This window comes from Hyla sarda, chromosome 4 (assembly GCF_029499605.1).
Source record: "Hyla sarda isolate aHylSar1 chromosome 4, aHylSar1.hap1, whole genome shotgun sequence".
Taxonomy (NCBI): domain Eukaryota; kingdom Metazoa; phylum Chordata; class Amphibia; order Anura; family Hylidae; genus Hyla; species Hyla sarda.
This window is the reverse complement of record NC_079192.1, coordinates 14,819,263-14,836,119: the sequence shown is the minus strand read 5'-3', so window position 1 is coordinate 14,836,119 and position 16,857 is coordinate 14,819,263. Positions and strand designations below refer to the sequence as shown.

Here is a 16,857-nt window from a genome sequence, read left to right as displayed (position 1 = left end):
CCCTTTCCGTTTAGAGTCGCGGCCTCGTGGTGATGCGGGAGAAGACGCCGACCCTTGACCTCAGTAACTTCCGGCCACGTGACTTTACCGTCGCGTCTTTGTAAACAAATTCAGAAATTAATGTGCAAAAGGAATGTGGTAACAATAATAAGAGTTAAAAAACCGAAGCAAAAACATTTTTTTTCGATTGACAATCGTTATGGTAATTGATTGTCCTTCCGGAAGTAGTTCCCTGTGCATGATGGGAAATGGAGTTTTCATCGGCAACTTGCGTTCCAGAAGCGGTGCATGCCGGGAGTGGTCACCCACCTGAGATACAGCCATGGAAGGAATCGCCGACCAGCGCCCACTGTTTGGGGGAGCGTTCTCTGCCGTCCTGCCCCCCAATATACAGGATGTCAGGTGTAGATTGTCAGCTCTTGTGGTTGTATATATATGTGATGTATATATCTCTATACTCTGGGCCCTGTATAGGATTAGATTGTCAGCTCTTGTGGTTGTATATATATGTGATGTATATATCTCTATACTCTGGGCCCTGTATAGGATTAGATTGTCAGCTCTTGTGGTTGTATATATGTGATGTATATATCTCTATACTCTGGGTCCTGTATAGGATTAGATTGGCAGCTCTTGTGGTTGTATATATGTGATGTATATATCTATATACTCTGGGGTCCTGTATAGGATTAGATTGTCAGCTCTTGTGGTTGTATATATGTGATGTATATATCTCTATACTCTGGGTCCTGTATAGGATTAGATTGGCAGCTCTTGTGGTTGTGTATATATATATATATATATATATATATATATATATATATGTGATGTATATATCTCTATACTCTGGGCCCTGTATAGGATTAGATTGTCAGCTCTTGTGGTTGTATATATATGTGATGTATATATCTCTATACTCTGGGTCCTGTATAGGATTAGATTGGCAGCTCTTGTGGTTGTATATATATGTGATGTATATATCTATATACTCTGTGGTCCTGTATAGGATTAGATTGGCAGCTCTTGTGGTTGTGTATATATATGTGATGTATATATCTATATACTCTGGGTCCTGTATAGGATTAGATTGTCAGCTCTTGTGGTTGTGTATATATGTGATGTATATATCTATATACTCTGGGGTCCTGTATAGGATTAGATTGTCAGCTCTTGTGGTTGTATATATATGTGATGTATATATCTATATACTCTGGGTCCTGTATAGGATTAGATTGTCAGCTCTTGTGGTTGTATATATATGTGATGTATATATCTCTATACTCTGGGTCCTGTATAGGATTAGATTGTCAGCTCTTGTGGTTGTATATATATATATGTGATGTATATATCTCTATACTCTGGGTCCTGTATAGGATTAGATTGTCAGCTCTTGTGGTTCTATATATATGTGATGTATATATCTCTATACTCTGGGTCCTGTATAGGATTAGATTGTCAGCTCTTGTGGTTCTATATATATGTGATGTATATATCTCTATACTCTGGGTCCTGTATAGGATTAGATTGTCAGCTCTTGTGGTTGTGTATATATATATATGTGATGTATATATCTCTATACTCTGGGTCCTGTATAGGATTAGATTGTCAGCTCTTGTGGTTGTATATATATGTGATGTATATATCTCTATACTCTGGGTCCTGTATAGGATTAGATTGTCAGCTCTTGTGGTTGTATATATGTGATGTATATATCTATATACTCTGGGTCCTGTATAGGATTAGATTGTCAGCTCTTGTGGTTGTGTATATATGTGATGTATATATCTCTATACTCTGGGCCCTGTATAGGATTAGATTGTCAGCTCTTGTGGTTCTGTATATATATATGATGTATATATCTCTATACTCTGGGTCCTGTATAGGATTAGATTGTCAGCTCTTGTGGTTGTGTATATATGTGATGTATATATCTCTATACTCTGGGTCCTGTATAGGATTAGATTGTCAGCTCTTGTGGTTGTGTATATATGTGATGTATATATCTCTATACTCTGGGTCCTGTATAGGATTAGATTGTCAGCTCTTGTGGTTGTGTATATATGTGATGTATATATCTATATACTCTGGGTCCTGTATAGGATTAGATTGTCAGCTCTTGTGGTTGTATATATATGTGATGTATATATCTCTATACTCTGGGTCCTGTATAGGATTAGATTGTCAGCTCTTGTGGTTGTGTATATATATGTGATGTATATATCTATATACTCTGGGTCCTGTATAGGATTAGATTGTCAGCTCTTGTGGTTGTGTATATATATATGTGATGTATATATCTATATACTCTGGGTCCTGTATAGGATTAGATTGTCAGCTCTTGTGGTTCTATATATATGTGATGTATATATCTCTATACTCTGGGCCCTGTATAGGATTAGATTGTCAGCTCTTGTGGTTCTATATATATGTGATGTATATATCTCTATACTCTGGGCCCTGTATAGGATTAGATTGTCAGCTCTTGTGGTTCTATATATATGTGATGTATATATCTATATACTCTGGGTCCTGTATAGGATTAGATTGTCAGCTCTTGTGGTTGTGTATATATATATGTGATGTATATATCTATATTCTCCGGGACTAGATTATTAACCTTTCTTTTCCCCTTGTTTCCGTACAGCGACCTCCGGGAGATCCCTGACAACCAGGAGGTGTTCGTCCACCATGACACTGACCAGAGTATCATTGTGGAGCTATTAGAGTACCAGAAGGGGATGTCGGACCCCGACGCTGCCAGGTGAGGGGGCAAATATTGGGTTTGGGGGCATTTTTCACTTATTGCAGTTCTCAAAGTGGCCACTAGATGTCATTATAGCCTTCCCAGATACTGTGCACATTGCATAAGTCATTGTTTCCCAGCCAGGGTGCCTCCGGCTGTCTGGGCATGCTGGGAGTTGTAGTTTTTCAACAGCTGGAGGCACCCTGGCTGGGAAACAATGAAATGAGTTCTGTATTTTATTTTTGACCCCCGACCGCCCCTTTTGTTTCTTGCAGATACCACTTTGAAGATATTGCTGCCAGCAATGATGCTCAGGGCAGAGCGGAGGTGGTGAGTGTGGAGCCCCTACCCCTGGCACAGTTATCTCTCACCAGCTGCTCCAGTGCATGGACTCTTACAGGGCACCAGCTAGTCTCCAAGTTCAATGAGCAGGTAACTGCTACTGGTGAAACTACAACTCCCAGCATGCCTTGATCTCTTTTGGGAATTGCAATTGTCATTTATTGTCGTGGTTGTTATTTTTCTCTTCAGGCTCAGAACACGGTGACAATACATATGGCGTTATTCCGTATGCAGCAATATGCGACTGATCTACTGGTGACCTTCAATGATCCCGTAGCTATCGAGTAAGTGGGTGACATAGGATATATGAGTCTCCTCCTCCTGCAGGGTGATATATATAGAAGGAGCTATGAGTCTCCTCCTCCTGCAGGGTGATACATATAGAAGGAGCTATGAGTCTCCTCCTCCTGCAGGGTGATATAGATATATAGAAGGAGCTATGAGTCTCCTCCTCCTGCAGGGTGATATATATAGAAGGAGCTATGCGTCTCCTCCTCCTGCAGGGTGATATATATAGAAGGGGCTATGAGTCTCCTCCTCCTGCAGGGTGATATATATAGAAGGATATATGAGTCTCCTCCTCCTGCAGGGTGATATATATATAGAAGAGCTATGAGTCTCCTCCTCCTGCAGGGTGATATATATAGAAGGAGCTATGAGTCTCCTCCTCCTGCAGGGTGATATATATAGAAGGATATATGAGTCTCCTCCTCCTGCAGGGTGATATATATAGAAGGAGCTATGAGTCTCCTCCTCCTGCAGGGTGATATATAGAAGGAGCTATGAGTCTCCTCCTCCTGCAGGGTGATATATATAGAAGGAGCTATGAGTCTCCTCCCCCTGCAGGGTGATATATATATAGAAGGAGCTATGAGTCTCCTCCTCCTGCAGGGTGATATATATAGAAGGAGCTATGAGTCTCCTCCTCCTGCAGGGTGATATATATAGAAGGAGCTATGAGTCTCCTCCCCCTGCAGGGTGATATATATAGGATATATGAGTCTCCTCCCCCTGGAGGGTGATATATATATATAGGAGCTATGAGTCTCCTCCCCCTGCGGGGTGATATATATAGAAGGATATATGAGTCTCCTCCCCCTGCGGGGTGATATATATAGAAGGATATATGAGTCTCCTCCTCCTGCAGGGTGATTTACTGTGTATATTTCTATTTTCCAGTCCGGCCAGCAGCAGTAGTTCCGGTTCTGGTAACGCTTCTCCTCCTTGGACCATTGATGATTTCCACCGTCTCCTGTGTGGTTTCCAGCTCCATGATCCTGGTGTCTTTGGCTGATATGATGGGGGAGGATGAGGATGCGGTGACCTCCGGTGGGCGTCTCGGTATCTGAGCAGTCGGCCCCTCCAGTGTCTATTCTTTTTACCTCCCAGCCTGGAATGGGTGGTCTCTGATTGGAGGATGGGATGTATCATAAAGGACTGTGATTCCTGCAGTGCAGGATGTAAGATGGGAGGATGTATAGTAGTGGTCTCCAAACTGTGGACCTCCAGATATTGCAGAACTACAACTCCTAGCATGCCCAGGCATGCTGGGAGTTGTAGTTTTGCAACATCTGGAGGCCCATATTTTGGAGACCACTTGTCTTTAGCGATGAGCTGGGTTTCATTTAACCTTTTCACAACTGTAAATGCAATATTTAGAAATATTTATTTTAGGAATAAACTATTTCTGGATTTTATTTGTCATAACATAATAAACCATGACGTGTCTAGACCAGTGGTCTTCAACCTGCGGACCTCCAGATGTTGCAAAACTACAACTCCCAGCATGCCCGGACAGCCGTTGGCTGTCCGGGCATGCTGGGAGTTGTAGTTTTGCAACATCTGGAGGTCCGCAGGTTGAAGACCACTGGTCTAGAGTATGTACGCCCCTCAGAAGAACATAAATAAAACAAATATTTATGAAGACACTGCTATGCATAACTAATGTAAAGGACAGTATAACTAATTATCTTTCAAATGTGTCACTTAACCATCCATCACTTTCCCAGCATGCACTGCGCAATACGAAGTGAGAGAAAAAGTTATGGGAAATAAAGCATCTGTTCATTTTTGTATTAGATTTTATTTTTTATTCTTTTTATTTAAATGTCCCCCCACATCCAGAAATAGTGCAACCTATAGAGAACAAAAATAAAATTACTATAATACTGATCCTTTATACAAGAATATACCTACTATAATACTGCCTCCTATATACAAGAATATAACTACTATAATACTGCCCCTATATACAAGAATATAACTACTATAATACTGCTCCTATATACAAGAATATAACTACTATAATACTGCTCCTATATACAAGAATATAACTACTATAATACTGCTCCTATATACAAGAATATAACTACTATAATACTGCTCCTATATACAAGAATATAACTACTATAATACTGCTCCTATATACAAGAATATAACTACTATAATACTGCTCCTATATACAAGAATATAACTACTATAATACTGCTCCTATATACAAGAATATAACTACTATAATACTGCCTCCTATATACAAGAATATAACTACTATAATACTGCTCCTATATACAAGAATATAACTACTATAATACTGCTCCTATATACAAGAATATATCTACTATAATACTGCTCCTATATACAAGAATATAACTACTATAATACTGCTCCTATATACAAGAATATAACTACTATAATACTGCCTCCTATATGCAAGAATATAACTACTATAATACTGCTCCTATATACAAGACTATTACTACTATAATACTGCTCCTATATACAAGAATATAACTACTATAATACTGCCTCCTATATACAAGAATATAACTACTATAATACTGCTCCTATATACAAGGATATATTTACTATAATACTGCTCCTATATACAAGGATATAACTACTATAATACTGCTCCTATATACAAGAATATAACTACTATAATACTGCTCCTATATACAAGAATATAACTACTATAATACTGCTCCTATATACAAGAATATATCTACTATAATACTGCTCCTATATACAAGAATATAACTACTATAATACTGCTCCTATATACAAGAATATAACTACTATAATACTGCCTCCTATATGCAAGAATATAACTACTATAATACTGCTCCTATATACAAGACTATTACTACTATAATACTGCTCCTATATACAAGAATATAACTACTATAATACTGCCTCCTATATACAAGAATATAACTACTATAATACTGCCTCCCAGCTGTGAGGTTGTGTCTGTAGTTCTCCTGATGTCTGGAGCAAGCCCTGGGCGGGGAAGCTCCCCAAGCAAGGCCCAGGCTTTTCGGCCTACACTGGAGGAAAACTCCCAGACTCTTTTTGATGGAGATGAAAATCCTGAAGTGGATGTTGTACACCAAAGTCCTCAGCATGGAAGCACTACAAGTGCAAGGATGGAAGATAAAGAAATGGATGTTTGTAAAGCAAAGAAAGAAGCAGCAGAAAGTGTTTGTGAGACACGTGTAATGATACAGTCGGCCGGCCAAGGCTCTCAGTGTGGGGAACAACCAAAAGGCTCCCAGAAAGTAAGTCCTGTAAGAGACAACAAGTCTGCTATTCAAGGCCATGTTGGTGCACAGGAGGTGAGGGGATCACATGTTGGTGCACAGGAGGTGAGGGGATCACATGTTGGTGCACAGGAGGTGAGGGGATCACATGTTGGTGCACAGGAGGTGAGGGGATCACATACAGCAGGTGTGCAGCTCCACTCACCAGCACAGAGACAGAGGAGGACATCTCTAGAGAGACAAACATTGCAGGAGAACCTACAGCAGCAAGAGGTGGTCTCCAGCATGACCCGCTCAGGCCGCACCAGATCCCAGGCTGGAGGTAAGAGCCAAAATACTGCAGAGGGGTCTATGGAGGTGACACCTGGGAAATTTGTGGAGAAATCTCTAAGTGTCTGCAAAACTGTTCCTGCCCCGGACTCTGACCTGGCTTCAGCAGATACAAGCAGCCATGGCTCCGTATTCATCCAGCCCGAGAGTCTATCCAGACCCCACCAGCAGGGCAAAGAGACCACCCGGGCACCAGAGCTACAGCTGGCGGAGGAGATCCCTGCACTGGTGAGGAGGATGGAGGAGCTGAAGCATCAAAAACAAATGCTGCAAATGCAGATAGACTGTATATATAAACTAAAGACTGCGAACCCACAATACAAGTCCATGCATGACAACAAACTGTATACACTGAGCACAGAGCTGGCCACCATAGTGAGCGAGATGGACTGTTTACTGGAGAGGATGGGACCACTGGCGGAATCCTATAGGAACCAGGAGCGCTTTTCCCAGTACCAGCTAAATTTTGATTCTGAGCCCAGATCAGATGTAATACCTGACATCACCGCAGAGGAGCCCCAGGAGGTGAAAAGACCCCTAATAAAACCCCCAAACTTCACCTTTAAGGATCATCATAAGTATGGAGAACAGCAACATCAGAGACCTGCAGCTGTTCCTAAACAAGAGCCTGCAATTCCGGTACCTGCAGAGGCACCGCAAGTCCCAGAGGACCCAGTACATGAGGAGGACAGTGGACATTTGCCGGTGTATGAAGGTGATGGGGTAATGGAGCAGAGCTCTAATGTTGGGGCACGGACTGGGGGTGCGGACTGTGATAATGTTGGGGCACGGACTGGGGGTGAGGACTGTGATGATGTTGGGGCACGGACTGGGGGTGAGGACTGTAATGATGTTGGGGCACGGACTGGGGGTGCGGACTGTGATGTTCCTGAGGGGTCGGTGGCTGGAGGGGGTGCACAATCTGTGTGGGGTGTTGTGTCTAATGATGATATAGAGGTGGATGGGACAGGTGATGTTGTACACAATAATGTGCAGGATTTCCCCCCTTTACCTACAAGCACAGTAGCTGTAGCAGGGCCCCCTAGAGTAGACCCCAACCCTGTAAGACAGGACGCAGGGACCCGCCAGGTTCCTCCTAGAAATGCCTGGAGCCGTGGTGCTCCATCTTTCACCTCCAGCGCCAATTACACTGGCCAGGCATTTAAAAGGAGGAATGTTGTGCGATTTCGGCACAGAGGTGCCAAGGAGGACCTTCTGGATAGGAGGTTTGTGGTGAGGGAGCTCCTGTGCCACCAGATGGGGTTTGTGCCAGCGGACATCTTGGCGGTAATAAACCTACCAGATAGACAGGGCTATGATGTCAGCTTTAAGCTCATGTCTAATCTGGATAGGTTCTGGTCCAACTTCCCCAGGTTCAGAGACGCAGAGGGTTGGAGTAAGTTCAGTTTTATTCCCATATCCAAGCCAGATACCGTCATCATCAATATCATCTTCTGGAATGAAGCTGTTCCTCCCCAGGACATTGTGGTGTGGCTCCGCAGACATTGTGACCTGGTGTCTGATCTCACCAAGAACAGAGATGATGACGGTATCTGGACTGGAGGGTGGAAGGTCTTGGTGAAGCTGCGCCAACATGGGAACATCACCCAACATCTGCCCAACTCCTTCTTTATTGGGAGGGAAAAGGGTGTTTGCTTCTACCCCGGTCAGCCAAGAAAGTGTTTTAAATGTGGTAAACCTGGGCATCTGGCTAACACCTGTACCGTGGTAAAATGTAACCTGTGTGGTGAGACTGGTCACCTAAGTGCTGATTGCCAGAACATCAGATGTAATCTCTGTGGTGAGATCGGTCACCCTCACCGGGACTGTCCCAATGCCTGGCACAACATCTGCCGGGAGCTTCCTGATGAGGACCTTGTAGCAGGGGCAGAGGCTGTAGAGGAGGAGGCTTTATCAGGCCCTATTCTGACCAGACAGGAGGTCCAGACAGATGTGAGTAACACTGCACCAACACCTCAGCAGTCAGAGAGCACACAGGGGGACATGGAGGTTGTGCCACAAGACCAGCAGCAGCCAGGGGTGTCCACTTCTGTGTCTGAGGGGAATAGGATACAGCAAAATAAAAGGAGAAAAAAAGACAAGTCCTCCCGCAGGCCTGAGGGGGAGAATAATATCAGTGTGAAGAAAAGGGCTGACAACAGGGCAGGAGTGATGGTCGTGTCCAACAGGTACGAGGTCCTGTCAGAGTCTGAGGGAGATCTGGACACTGAATTGAAAAGAATAGAGGATGACTGTGATGGTGACACAAGGGACCAACCCCCAATAAAAAAGAGACCCCCGAGTGTAAAACCTCAGGTAGAGTCAGACATGGAGACAGGTGGTGGCCAGCGGGACTCAGATTCTGACTTGTGATGATGGGGATCAGGTCTCTGCTCTTCTTTCTTATCATGGCGGGGTTTACTTTAAGGGTAACTTCTAATAATGTGAACAGTATTAAAGTGAGGAGGACACGGCACATAGTCTATGACTATCTTAGGGATCTGGACACAGATGTCATCTTCATACAGGAGACGCACCTGACTTCTTCGGGGGTATTTACGTGAGGCTGAGAGGGAATGGACGCCTGGGCCTTCTTTCTGGTCACTGGCTGTGGAGCCTTATGCCGGGGTGGCCATACTGTTTACCACCAGGGATGTGACTGTACATAGGATGACAGAGGTCGTCATGGGTAGGTGTCTGATCCTAGAGGTCACTATCCATGGTAGAAGACTCCGGCTAATAAATATCTATGGCCCACAGACAGTGACAGAAAGGGTCCAGCTATTTAATGAGGTAAAACCATATCTATTCACATCTGTTCCTGTAATCATGGCCGGGGATTTTAATGTCACTAGGACATCAGGTGACAGGTCCTCAGGCAGAGCAGTGGCCAGGGACTCCAAGGTCCTAAATAACATCATATTGCAGGCTGGTCTGAGTGATGTCTTCACACAGGGTGGAAGGAAGCCCAAACTAACATACACATGTTCTGACAGGAGCAGTAGAATAGATATGGCGTTTGTGGGTCCTGAAGAATTTATTAGTGATAGGAATGAGAGAACTGTTCCTTATTCGGATCACATGGCCTTAGCTTTCTGCCTTGGTGTCAGTAAGCGCCCAGATATTGGAAGGGGTCTTTGGAAGCTTAATTCCAGTATCTTGGAGGATGTCTATGTCCAGAAATGTGTTCATTCCTTTATGCAGAGTCAGCTAGAGCGGGTGGACTTCTATGATGATATGGCCGCCTGGTGGGAGGATGTCAAGGATGAGATCAGAACCCTCTTAAGGAGACTGTCCTTTAAAAAGGGGAGGAGTAAGTATGGCCAGTATCTCAAACTGCGCAAAGAATTGGAGTCACTATATTCGGCGGGTGGGGACCAACAAAGAATAGACCGGCTGAAATCTGAGATAAGGCAGTATCAGTACAGCAGGTATACCTCCCTGGTTCTTGAACGGGATTATGGGTCCTTAGGGTCTCCTGATCCCTTTGAGAATTGCCGGGAGCGGGTGGCAAATAAATCTGTCACCGGTCTCACTGACTCCCAGGGTGTTTTGCAGGAATCTCGGGAGGGTATCCTGGGGGTGGTGAGATCGTACTATGCTGACTTGTTTCAGAGGAAAGTTTTGGATAGAGACAAGATGACCCAATTCTTGGAGACAACTCCGCTCCCTGATACTAATGATTTGGACTTTTCTCCTTTGACAGCAGAATTGACGGTGGCGGAGGTCAAAGAGGCCATTGATAAGTTACATCTGAAGAAGGCACCAGGTCCAGATGGGATAACAGCAGAATTCTATAAGACATTCAGAGACCTCTTGGCCCCAATCCTCGTGGATGTTTACACAAATTGTCTAGAAAGTCACCTGATGCCTCCATCCATGAGAGTGTCCTCGCTGATTCTGCTGTCTAAAGGTAAAGAGCCGAGTGACATCAAGAACTGGAGGCCAATTGCCCTCTTGAATGTCGACAGGAAGATTCTGGCAAAGATCCTGTTTTCTAGGTTAGTTTGTCTGTCCCCGGCACTGTTGGCAGGCTGTCAGTATGGCACAGTAAAAGGGCGGAACATCTCTGGGGCAGTGATCTCCATAAGGGAGATGTTCGAGAGATGTAAAGCCCTGAGGTGTGGGAGATATGTTGTGAGTCTTGACCAGGCTAAAGCCTTTGACAGAGTAGATCATGAGTATCTATGGGCCACTTTGTCAAAGTACGGTATTCCGGGAAAATTCATTGATTGGCTGAAGACTTTGTATTGTGAGGCCGAGAGCTTTCCTCTGATCAATGGTTGGCAGGGTGACACTTTTAGGGTTGAGGCGGGGGTGAGACAAGGTTGCCCACTGAGTCCGCTGCTGTATGTATTTGCCTTAGACCCGTTTCTGAGGTCACTGCAGGAGTGTGGTTTTCAGGGGGTGCCGGTCCCCCACTGCCTGCCCCTGAGTGTTGTTGCCTACGCGGATGATGTGACTGTAGTGATATCTGAGCCTCGTGAGGTGGAGATGTTGTCTGCAGCCATCAGAAGTTACTCGGAGGCCTCAGGGTCTCTGGTCAACCTTGAGAAGAGTCAAGCTCTCTGGATCTCTGATACTGATCCAGACTTTGATCTGCCCCAATTTGTGAGAGCCTCCACCTATATTAAAATCCTAGGGGTCAAATTCGGGAGGGACGATAACGCCAAACTTAATTGGGAAGAGAAGTTGGAAGCCGGAAATGCAAAGGTTCAGCGATGGAAGAACTGGAGGCTGACCTATAGAGAAAGGGTTAAAATGTTGAAGACTTACCTGGTCCCCGTCTTCTTGTATGTCTCTGTCGTTTTTCCTTTGCCAGAATCTTTCTCCGCTCGGCTCTTTAGCCTGTTCTTCCAAATGTTTTGGGGGAACAGGTTGAACCCAATAAAAAGAGGGATCACCTACCTACAGAGGAGAGAGGGTGGGTTGGATATGCTGAATCCAAGGGTGTTCTTTGACTCCATGTTTCTAAAAGTAAATTTTGGTTGCCTGGACTCAAACAACAGCTCCCTGTGGGCGAATAGTATCAGGGACTGGATATTGCCTTTTGCAGAGTCTTGGGTGCGAGGCGGCAGTCTCAAGAGGGGGAGATGGACGCGTGACTACCTCCCCCCGTACCTGGAATACGGGCTCAGATGTCTGAAGAGATGGCGCATTGAGAAGTCTTATATAGAGAGTAAGACCCGTAAGGACCTTTATGTCAGGGTTTGTAGGACCTTTTTCTTTTTACAACCAGCACTAAGGGACTGTACATCCGTCATCTTACGGGACAGTCTGAGGCTTCTAAACAGTGTGAGGCTACCGAACAAATTCCATGACATCGCATGGCTGTCCTTACACGGGAAACTGTTCGTAAGAGGGAATTTAAAATACCTGAGTCTGTCTGATCGGAAGTGTCCCCTGGGGTGTCAGGAGGAGGAGACCATGACACATTTTATATCGGAGTGCTGGGGAGGGCGACACATATGGCAGACGATATCCAACAAGCTAAGAATCCAAAGACTACAGACCTTAAAATACCCAGAAATAATTTACGGTGTAACATCTAGTGTGAGTGACATTGACAGGGAAACGTTATATATCATCATATCTGTGATAAAATACTACCATTGGCACACCAGGACCCGAGTCTCCATGTATAATGAACCCTTCCATGATAGGAGAGCAGTAGACCTGATCATGTCAGAGCTGAGGTGGGTAAAGGGTTTGGAGATCAGGAAGGATGAGAAAAATCTATCATTATGGAGGAACGTGTATATAGAATGATATTTACCTTCATGATGCTTTTGTGTTGTTCATTTATTTACTTCTCATTTAAAAGCAATGGGCTTTTTCTAAGTTAACATTATTGTTTCTTTTGTAATGGAAGTGTATGATTTTTAATATTTGATATTGTTTTGATAATTTTTGGTCGAGTGTACTGTAATATTTATGTTTGTTTTTTACTAATAAAAATTGCCTCCTATATACAGAATATAACTACTATAATACTGATCCTTTATACAAGAATATACCTACTATAATACTGCCTCCTATATACAAGAATATAACTACTATAATACTGCCCCTATATACAAGAATATAACTACTATAATACTGATCCTTTATACAAGAATATAACTACTATAATACTGCTCCTATATACAAGAATATAACTACTATAATACTGCTCCTATATGCAAGAATATAACTACTATAATACTGCTCCTATATGCAAGAATATAACTACTATAATACTGCTCCTATACACAATAATATAACTACTATAATACTGCTCCTATATACAAGAATATAACTACTATAATACTGCCCCCTATATACAAGAATATAACTACTATAATACTGCCCCCTATATACAAGAATATAACTACTATAATACTGCCCCCTATATACAAGAATATAACTACTATAATACTGCTCCTATATACAAGAATATAACTACTATAATACTGCTCCTATATATACAAGAATATAACTACCATAATACTGCCCCTATATACAAGAATACAACTACTATAATACTCCTCCTATATACAAGAATACAACTACTATAATACTGCCTCCTATATACAAGAATACAACTACTATAATACTGCCTCCTATATACAAGAATATAACTACTATAATACTGCCTCCTATATACAAGAATATAACTACTATAATACTGCTCCTATATATACAAGAATATAACTACCATAATACTGCCCCTATATACAAGAATACAACTACTATAATACTCCTCCTATATACAAGAATACAACTACTATAATACTGCCTCCTATATACAAGAATACAACTACTATAATACTGCCTCCTATATACAAGAATATAACTACTATAATACTGCCTCCTATATACAAGAATATAACTACTATAATACTGCTCCTATATACAAGAATATAACTACTATAATACTGCTTCTATATACAAGAATATAACTACTATAATACTGCTCCTATATACAAGAATATAACTACTATAATACTATTAAAGCTTATGCAGAATTATAAAACTACATCCCTTTCCCTTATCCCCTTACATCCTTCCCTTCAATCCCCTGGTTGGACTTGATGGACGTATGTCTTTTATCAACCATACTAACTATGTAATACTGCCTCCTATATACAAGAATATAACTACTATAATACTGCCTCCTATATACAAGAATATAACTACTATAATACTGCCTCCTATATACAAGAATATAACTACTATAATACTGCTTCCTATATACAAGAATATAACTACTATAATACTGCTCCTATATACAAGAATATAACTACTATAATACTGCTCCTATATACAAGAATATAACTACTATAATACTGCCTCCTATATACAAGAATAGAACTACTACAATACTGCTCCTATATACAAGAATATATCTACTATAATACTGCTTCTATATACATGAATATAACTACTATAATACTGCCTCCTATGTACAAGAATATAACTACTACAATACTGCCTCCTATGTACAAGAATATAACTACTACAATACTGCCCCTATGTACAAGAATATGACTACTATAATACTGCTCTTATATACAAGAATACGACTACTATAATACTGCCTCCTATATACAAGACTATAACTACTATAATACTGCTCCTACATACAAGAATATAACTACTATAATACTGCTCCTATATACAAGAATATAACTACAATAATACTGCTCCTACATACAAGAATATAACTACTATAATACTGCTCCTATATACAAGAATATAACTACAATAATACTGCTATATACAAGAATATAACTACTATAATACTGCTCCTATATACAAGAATATAACTACTATAATACTGTCTCCTGTATACAAGAATATAACTACTATAATAGTGCCTCCTATATACAAGAATATAACTACAATAATACTGCTCCTATATACAAGAATATAACTACTATAATACTGCTCCTATATACAAGAATATATCTACTATAATACTGCTCCTATATACAAGAATATAACTACTATAATACTGCTCCTATATACAAGAATATAACTACTATAATACTGCCTCCTATATTCAAGAATATAACTACTATAATATTGCTCCTATATACAAGAATATAACTACTATAATACTGCTCCTATATACAAGAATATAACTACTATAATACTGCTCCTATATACAAGAATATAACTACTATAATACTGCTCCTATATACAAGAATATAACTACTATAATACTGCCTCCTATATGCAAGAATATAACTACTATAATATTGCTCCTATATACAAGAATATAACTACTATAATACTGCTCCTATATACAAGAATATAACTACTATAATAGTGCCTCCTATGGACCGTAATATGTAACACACATGTTTTGTATCTATTAATGTGCTGTTTCCTTTTATACAAACCTTTCTTCATTATGTGACTGTTCCTTGTGATTCTTGGTCACCATTAAGGTTCTCATCCAGGAAGTGTCCAGTAGGATCCGGCCCTAGGAGAGAATAAAGTGGGGTGCACTTATTTACAATATACACTACAGTAGGGTGTCAGCCTGCGTACACATTCTTAAAGGGGTATGCCGCCCCTAGACATCCAAAGCATAGGGGATAAGATGTCTGATCGCGGGCGTACTGCACTGGGGACCCCCGCAACCTTGGCTGTGGCACCCCCAGACATCCTGTGCATGGAGTGAATTTCTCTCCATGCCGGATGACTGGGGATGTGGGGTGGAGGCTCGTGACATCATGGCCACACCCACTGAATGCAAGTCTATGGGAGGGGGCGTGATGGCCGTCACACCACCTTCCATAGACTTGCATTGAGTAGGCGTGACCGTGACATCACAACCATCCAGCATTGCACCCGATGGTCTAAACGAATGCTGGGAGATTGTAGGGGTCCCCAGCGGCGGCACCCCTGCGATCAGACCTCTTATCCCCTATCCTTTGGATAGGGGATAAGATATCTAGGGGTGGAGTACCCCTTTAATACACCTTGACCATCTATGCCTGTTGAAATGTTTCGGTAAAGATGCCCAGTCTGGAGGAGGTGATCACCAGCCTCCCACCCCAAAACCTGAAGGACCGAGCTTCTACGAACTCTACTGATCCAGATTGTATCTCTGATCTCCGGCTGATGTCTCCAGTCTAAACCTTACTGAGAAGATCAGATCTCACTGAACTGTGCGGACATCTCCCAGTGGCATCTATAATGGCCATGATGGGTAATACGATCTAGTCTTATGACCCCACTCAGACCCCTTGTTTTTGAGATAATCATAAGTGGTGCTTGTTCTCATTATTCCTATGAGGTGAAGACCTTTATAATGTAATCCCCCACCCAATAAATCAAAACCGTTTTTTAATCCTTTTAGAGCCCGCAAGAACGGAACCAAAACGGGGACAGATGGTCGTGTGAACGCACCCTAAATTATGGATCACTCCTGGGTCAAAGGATCAATGGCAGATTTTAGCCAAGTGCCAAAGTCATGTTTGGCCCACAAATGTCTAGTTTTAATGGCCGGCTCTAGTATATAACTCCTCCCGGTACAGACCGTCTGTGGTCTGTGAAGAATGATGACATGGGTTATATTTGTCCTCCTTGCATCAGAACTATTGATACCTTAATTTTGAAATTCTCCATCAAAAGGTTCTCCAGAAGAAGGTGGAGGATTATTAGGAGACCAAGGCTTTATTTAAAGGGGATATTTCATATAAAAGAGCAAATGGGGGCACTCGTGAGATAGTCGCTATCTAGAGTCTGCCTGTAAGGCGACCTGAGTTGTGTGAGTTTCAATATATGGCAGTCCAGGTATCCTAATTATCCGACCACCATATGAAGAAAAAAGATAGTATGCACTCACCGCTGGGTAACGGTCATTCGTCCATGGAGTCCGGGGACACGGGTAGGATCGGTGTCTTCTTG

At 42.0% G+C, this 16,857-nt stretch overlaps 2 protein-coding genes across 7 annotated transcripts in view; one reads left to right on the top strand and one right to left on the bottom strand.

The window, feature by feature from the left end:
* The first annotated feature begins 60 nt into the window (after positions 1–60).
* Positions 61–4,848, top strand: RANGRF (RAN guanine nucleotide release factor). The gene is made up of 5 exons (XM_056570075.1): positions 61–402; positions 2,645–2,761; positions 3,019–3,175; positions 3,275–3,369; positions 4,265–4,848. Exons 1-5 carry the CDS (start codon positions 323–325, stop codon positions 4,377–4,379), a joined length of 564 nt encoding a protein of 187 aa, XP_056426050.1. The 5' UTR covers positions 61–322; the 3' UTR covers positions 4,380–4,848.
* Positions 4,849–4,886: 38 nt separating this feature from the next.
* The window catches only part of LOC130367573 (uncharacterized), a 43,547-nt gene continuing 31,576 nt past the window's right edge, over positions 4,887–16,857 (bottom strand). For 5 of the 6 annotated variants that reach the window (XM_056570071.1, XM_056570072.1, XM_056570069.1 and 2 more), the window contains 2 exons: positions 15,342–15,424; positions 4,887–5,221 (listed from right to left, as the gene is read on the bottom strand). In XM_056570071.1, the coding sequence (XP_056426046.1) occupies positions 15,351–15,424 (74 nt within the window). In that variant the 3' untranslated portion in view covers positions 4,887–5,221; positions 15,342–15,350. Of the gene's footprint in view, positions 5,224–15,341; positions 15,425–16,857 lie in introns of all 6 variants that reach the window. The other variant, XM_056570070.1, reaches the window with a different exon arrangement.

Excerpts from the sequence above, each read along its gene's own strand:
- RANGRF (XM_056570075.1), top strand. The coding sequence starts at position 323 with ATGGAAGGAATCGCCGACCAGCGCCCACTGTTTGGGGGAGCGTTCTCT. Across the intron at positions 403-2,644 it reads CCCAATATACAGGATGTCAG|CGACCTCCGGGAGATCCCTG; the intron begins GTGTAGATTGTC and ends GTTTCCGTACAG. Across the intron at positions 3,370-4,264 it reads AATGATCCCGTAGCTATCGA|TCCGGCCAGCAGCAGTAGTT; the intron begins GTAAGTGGGTGA and ends TCTATTTTCCAG.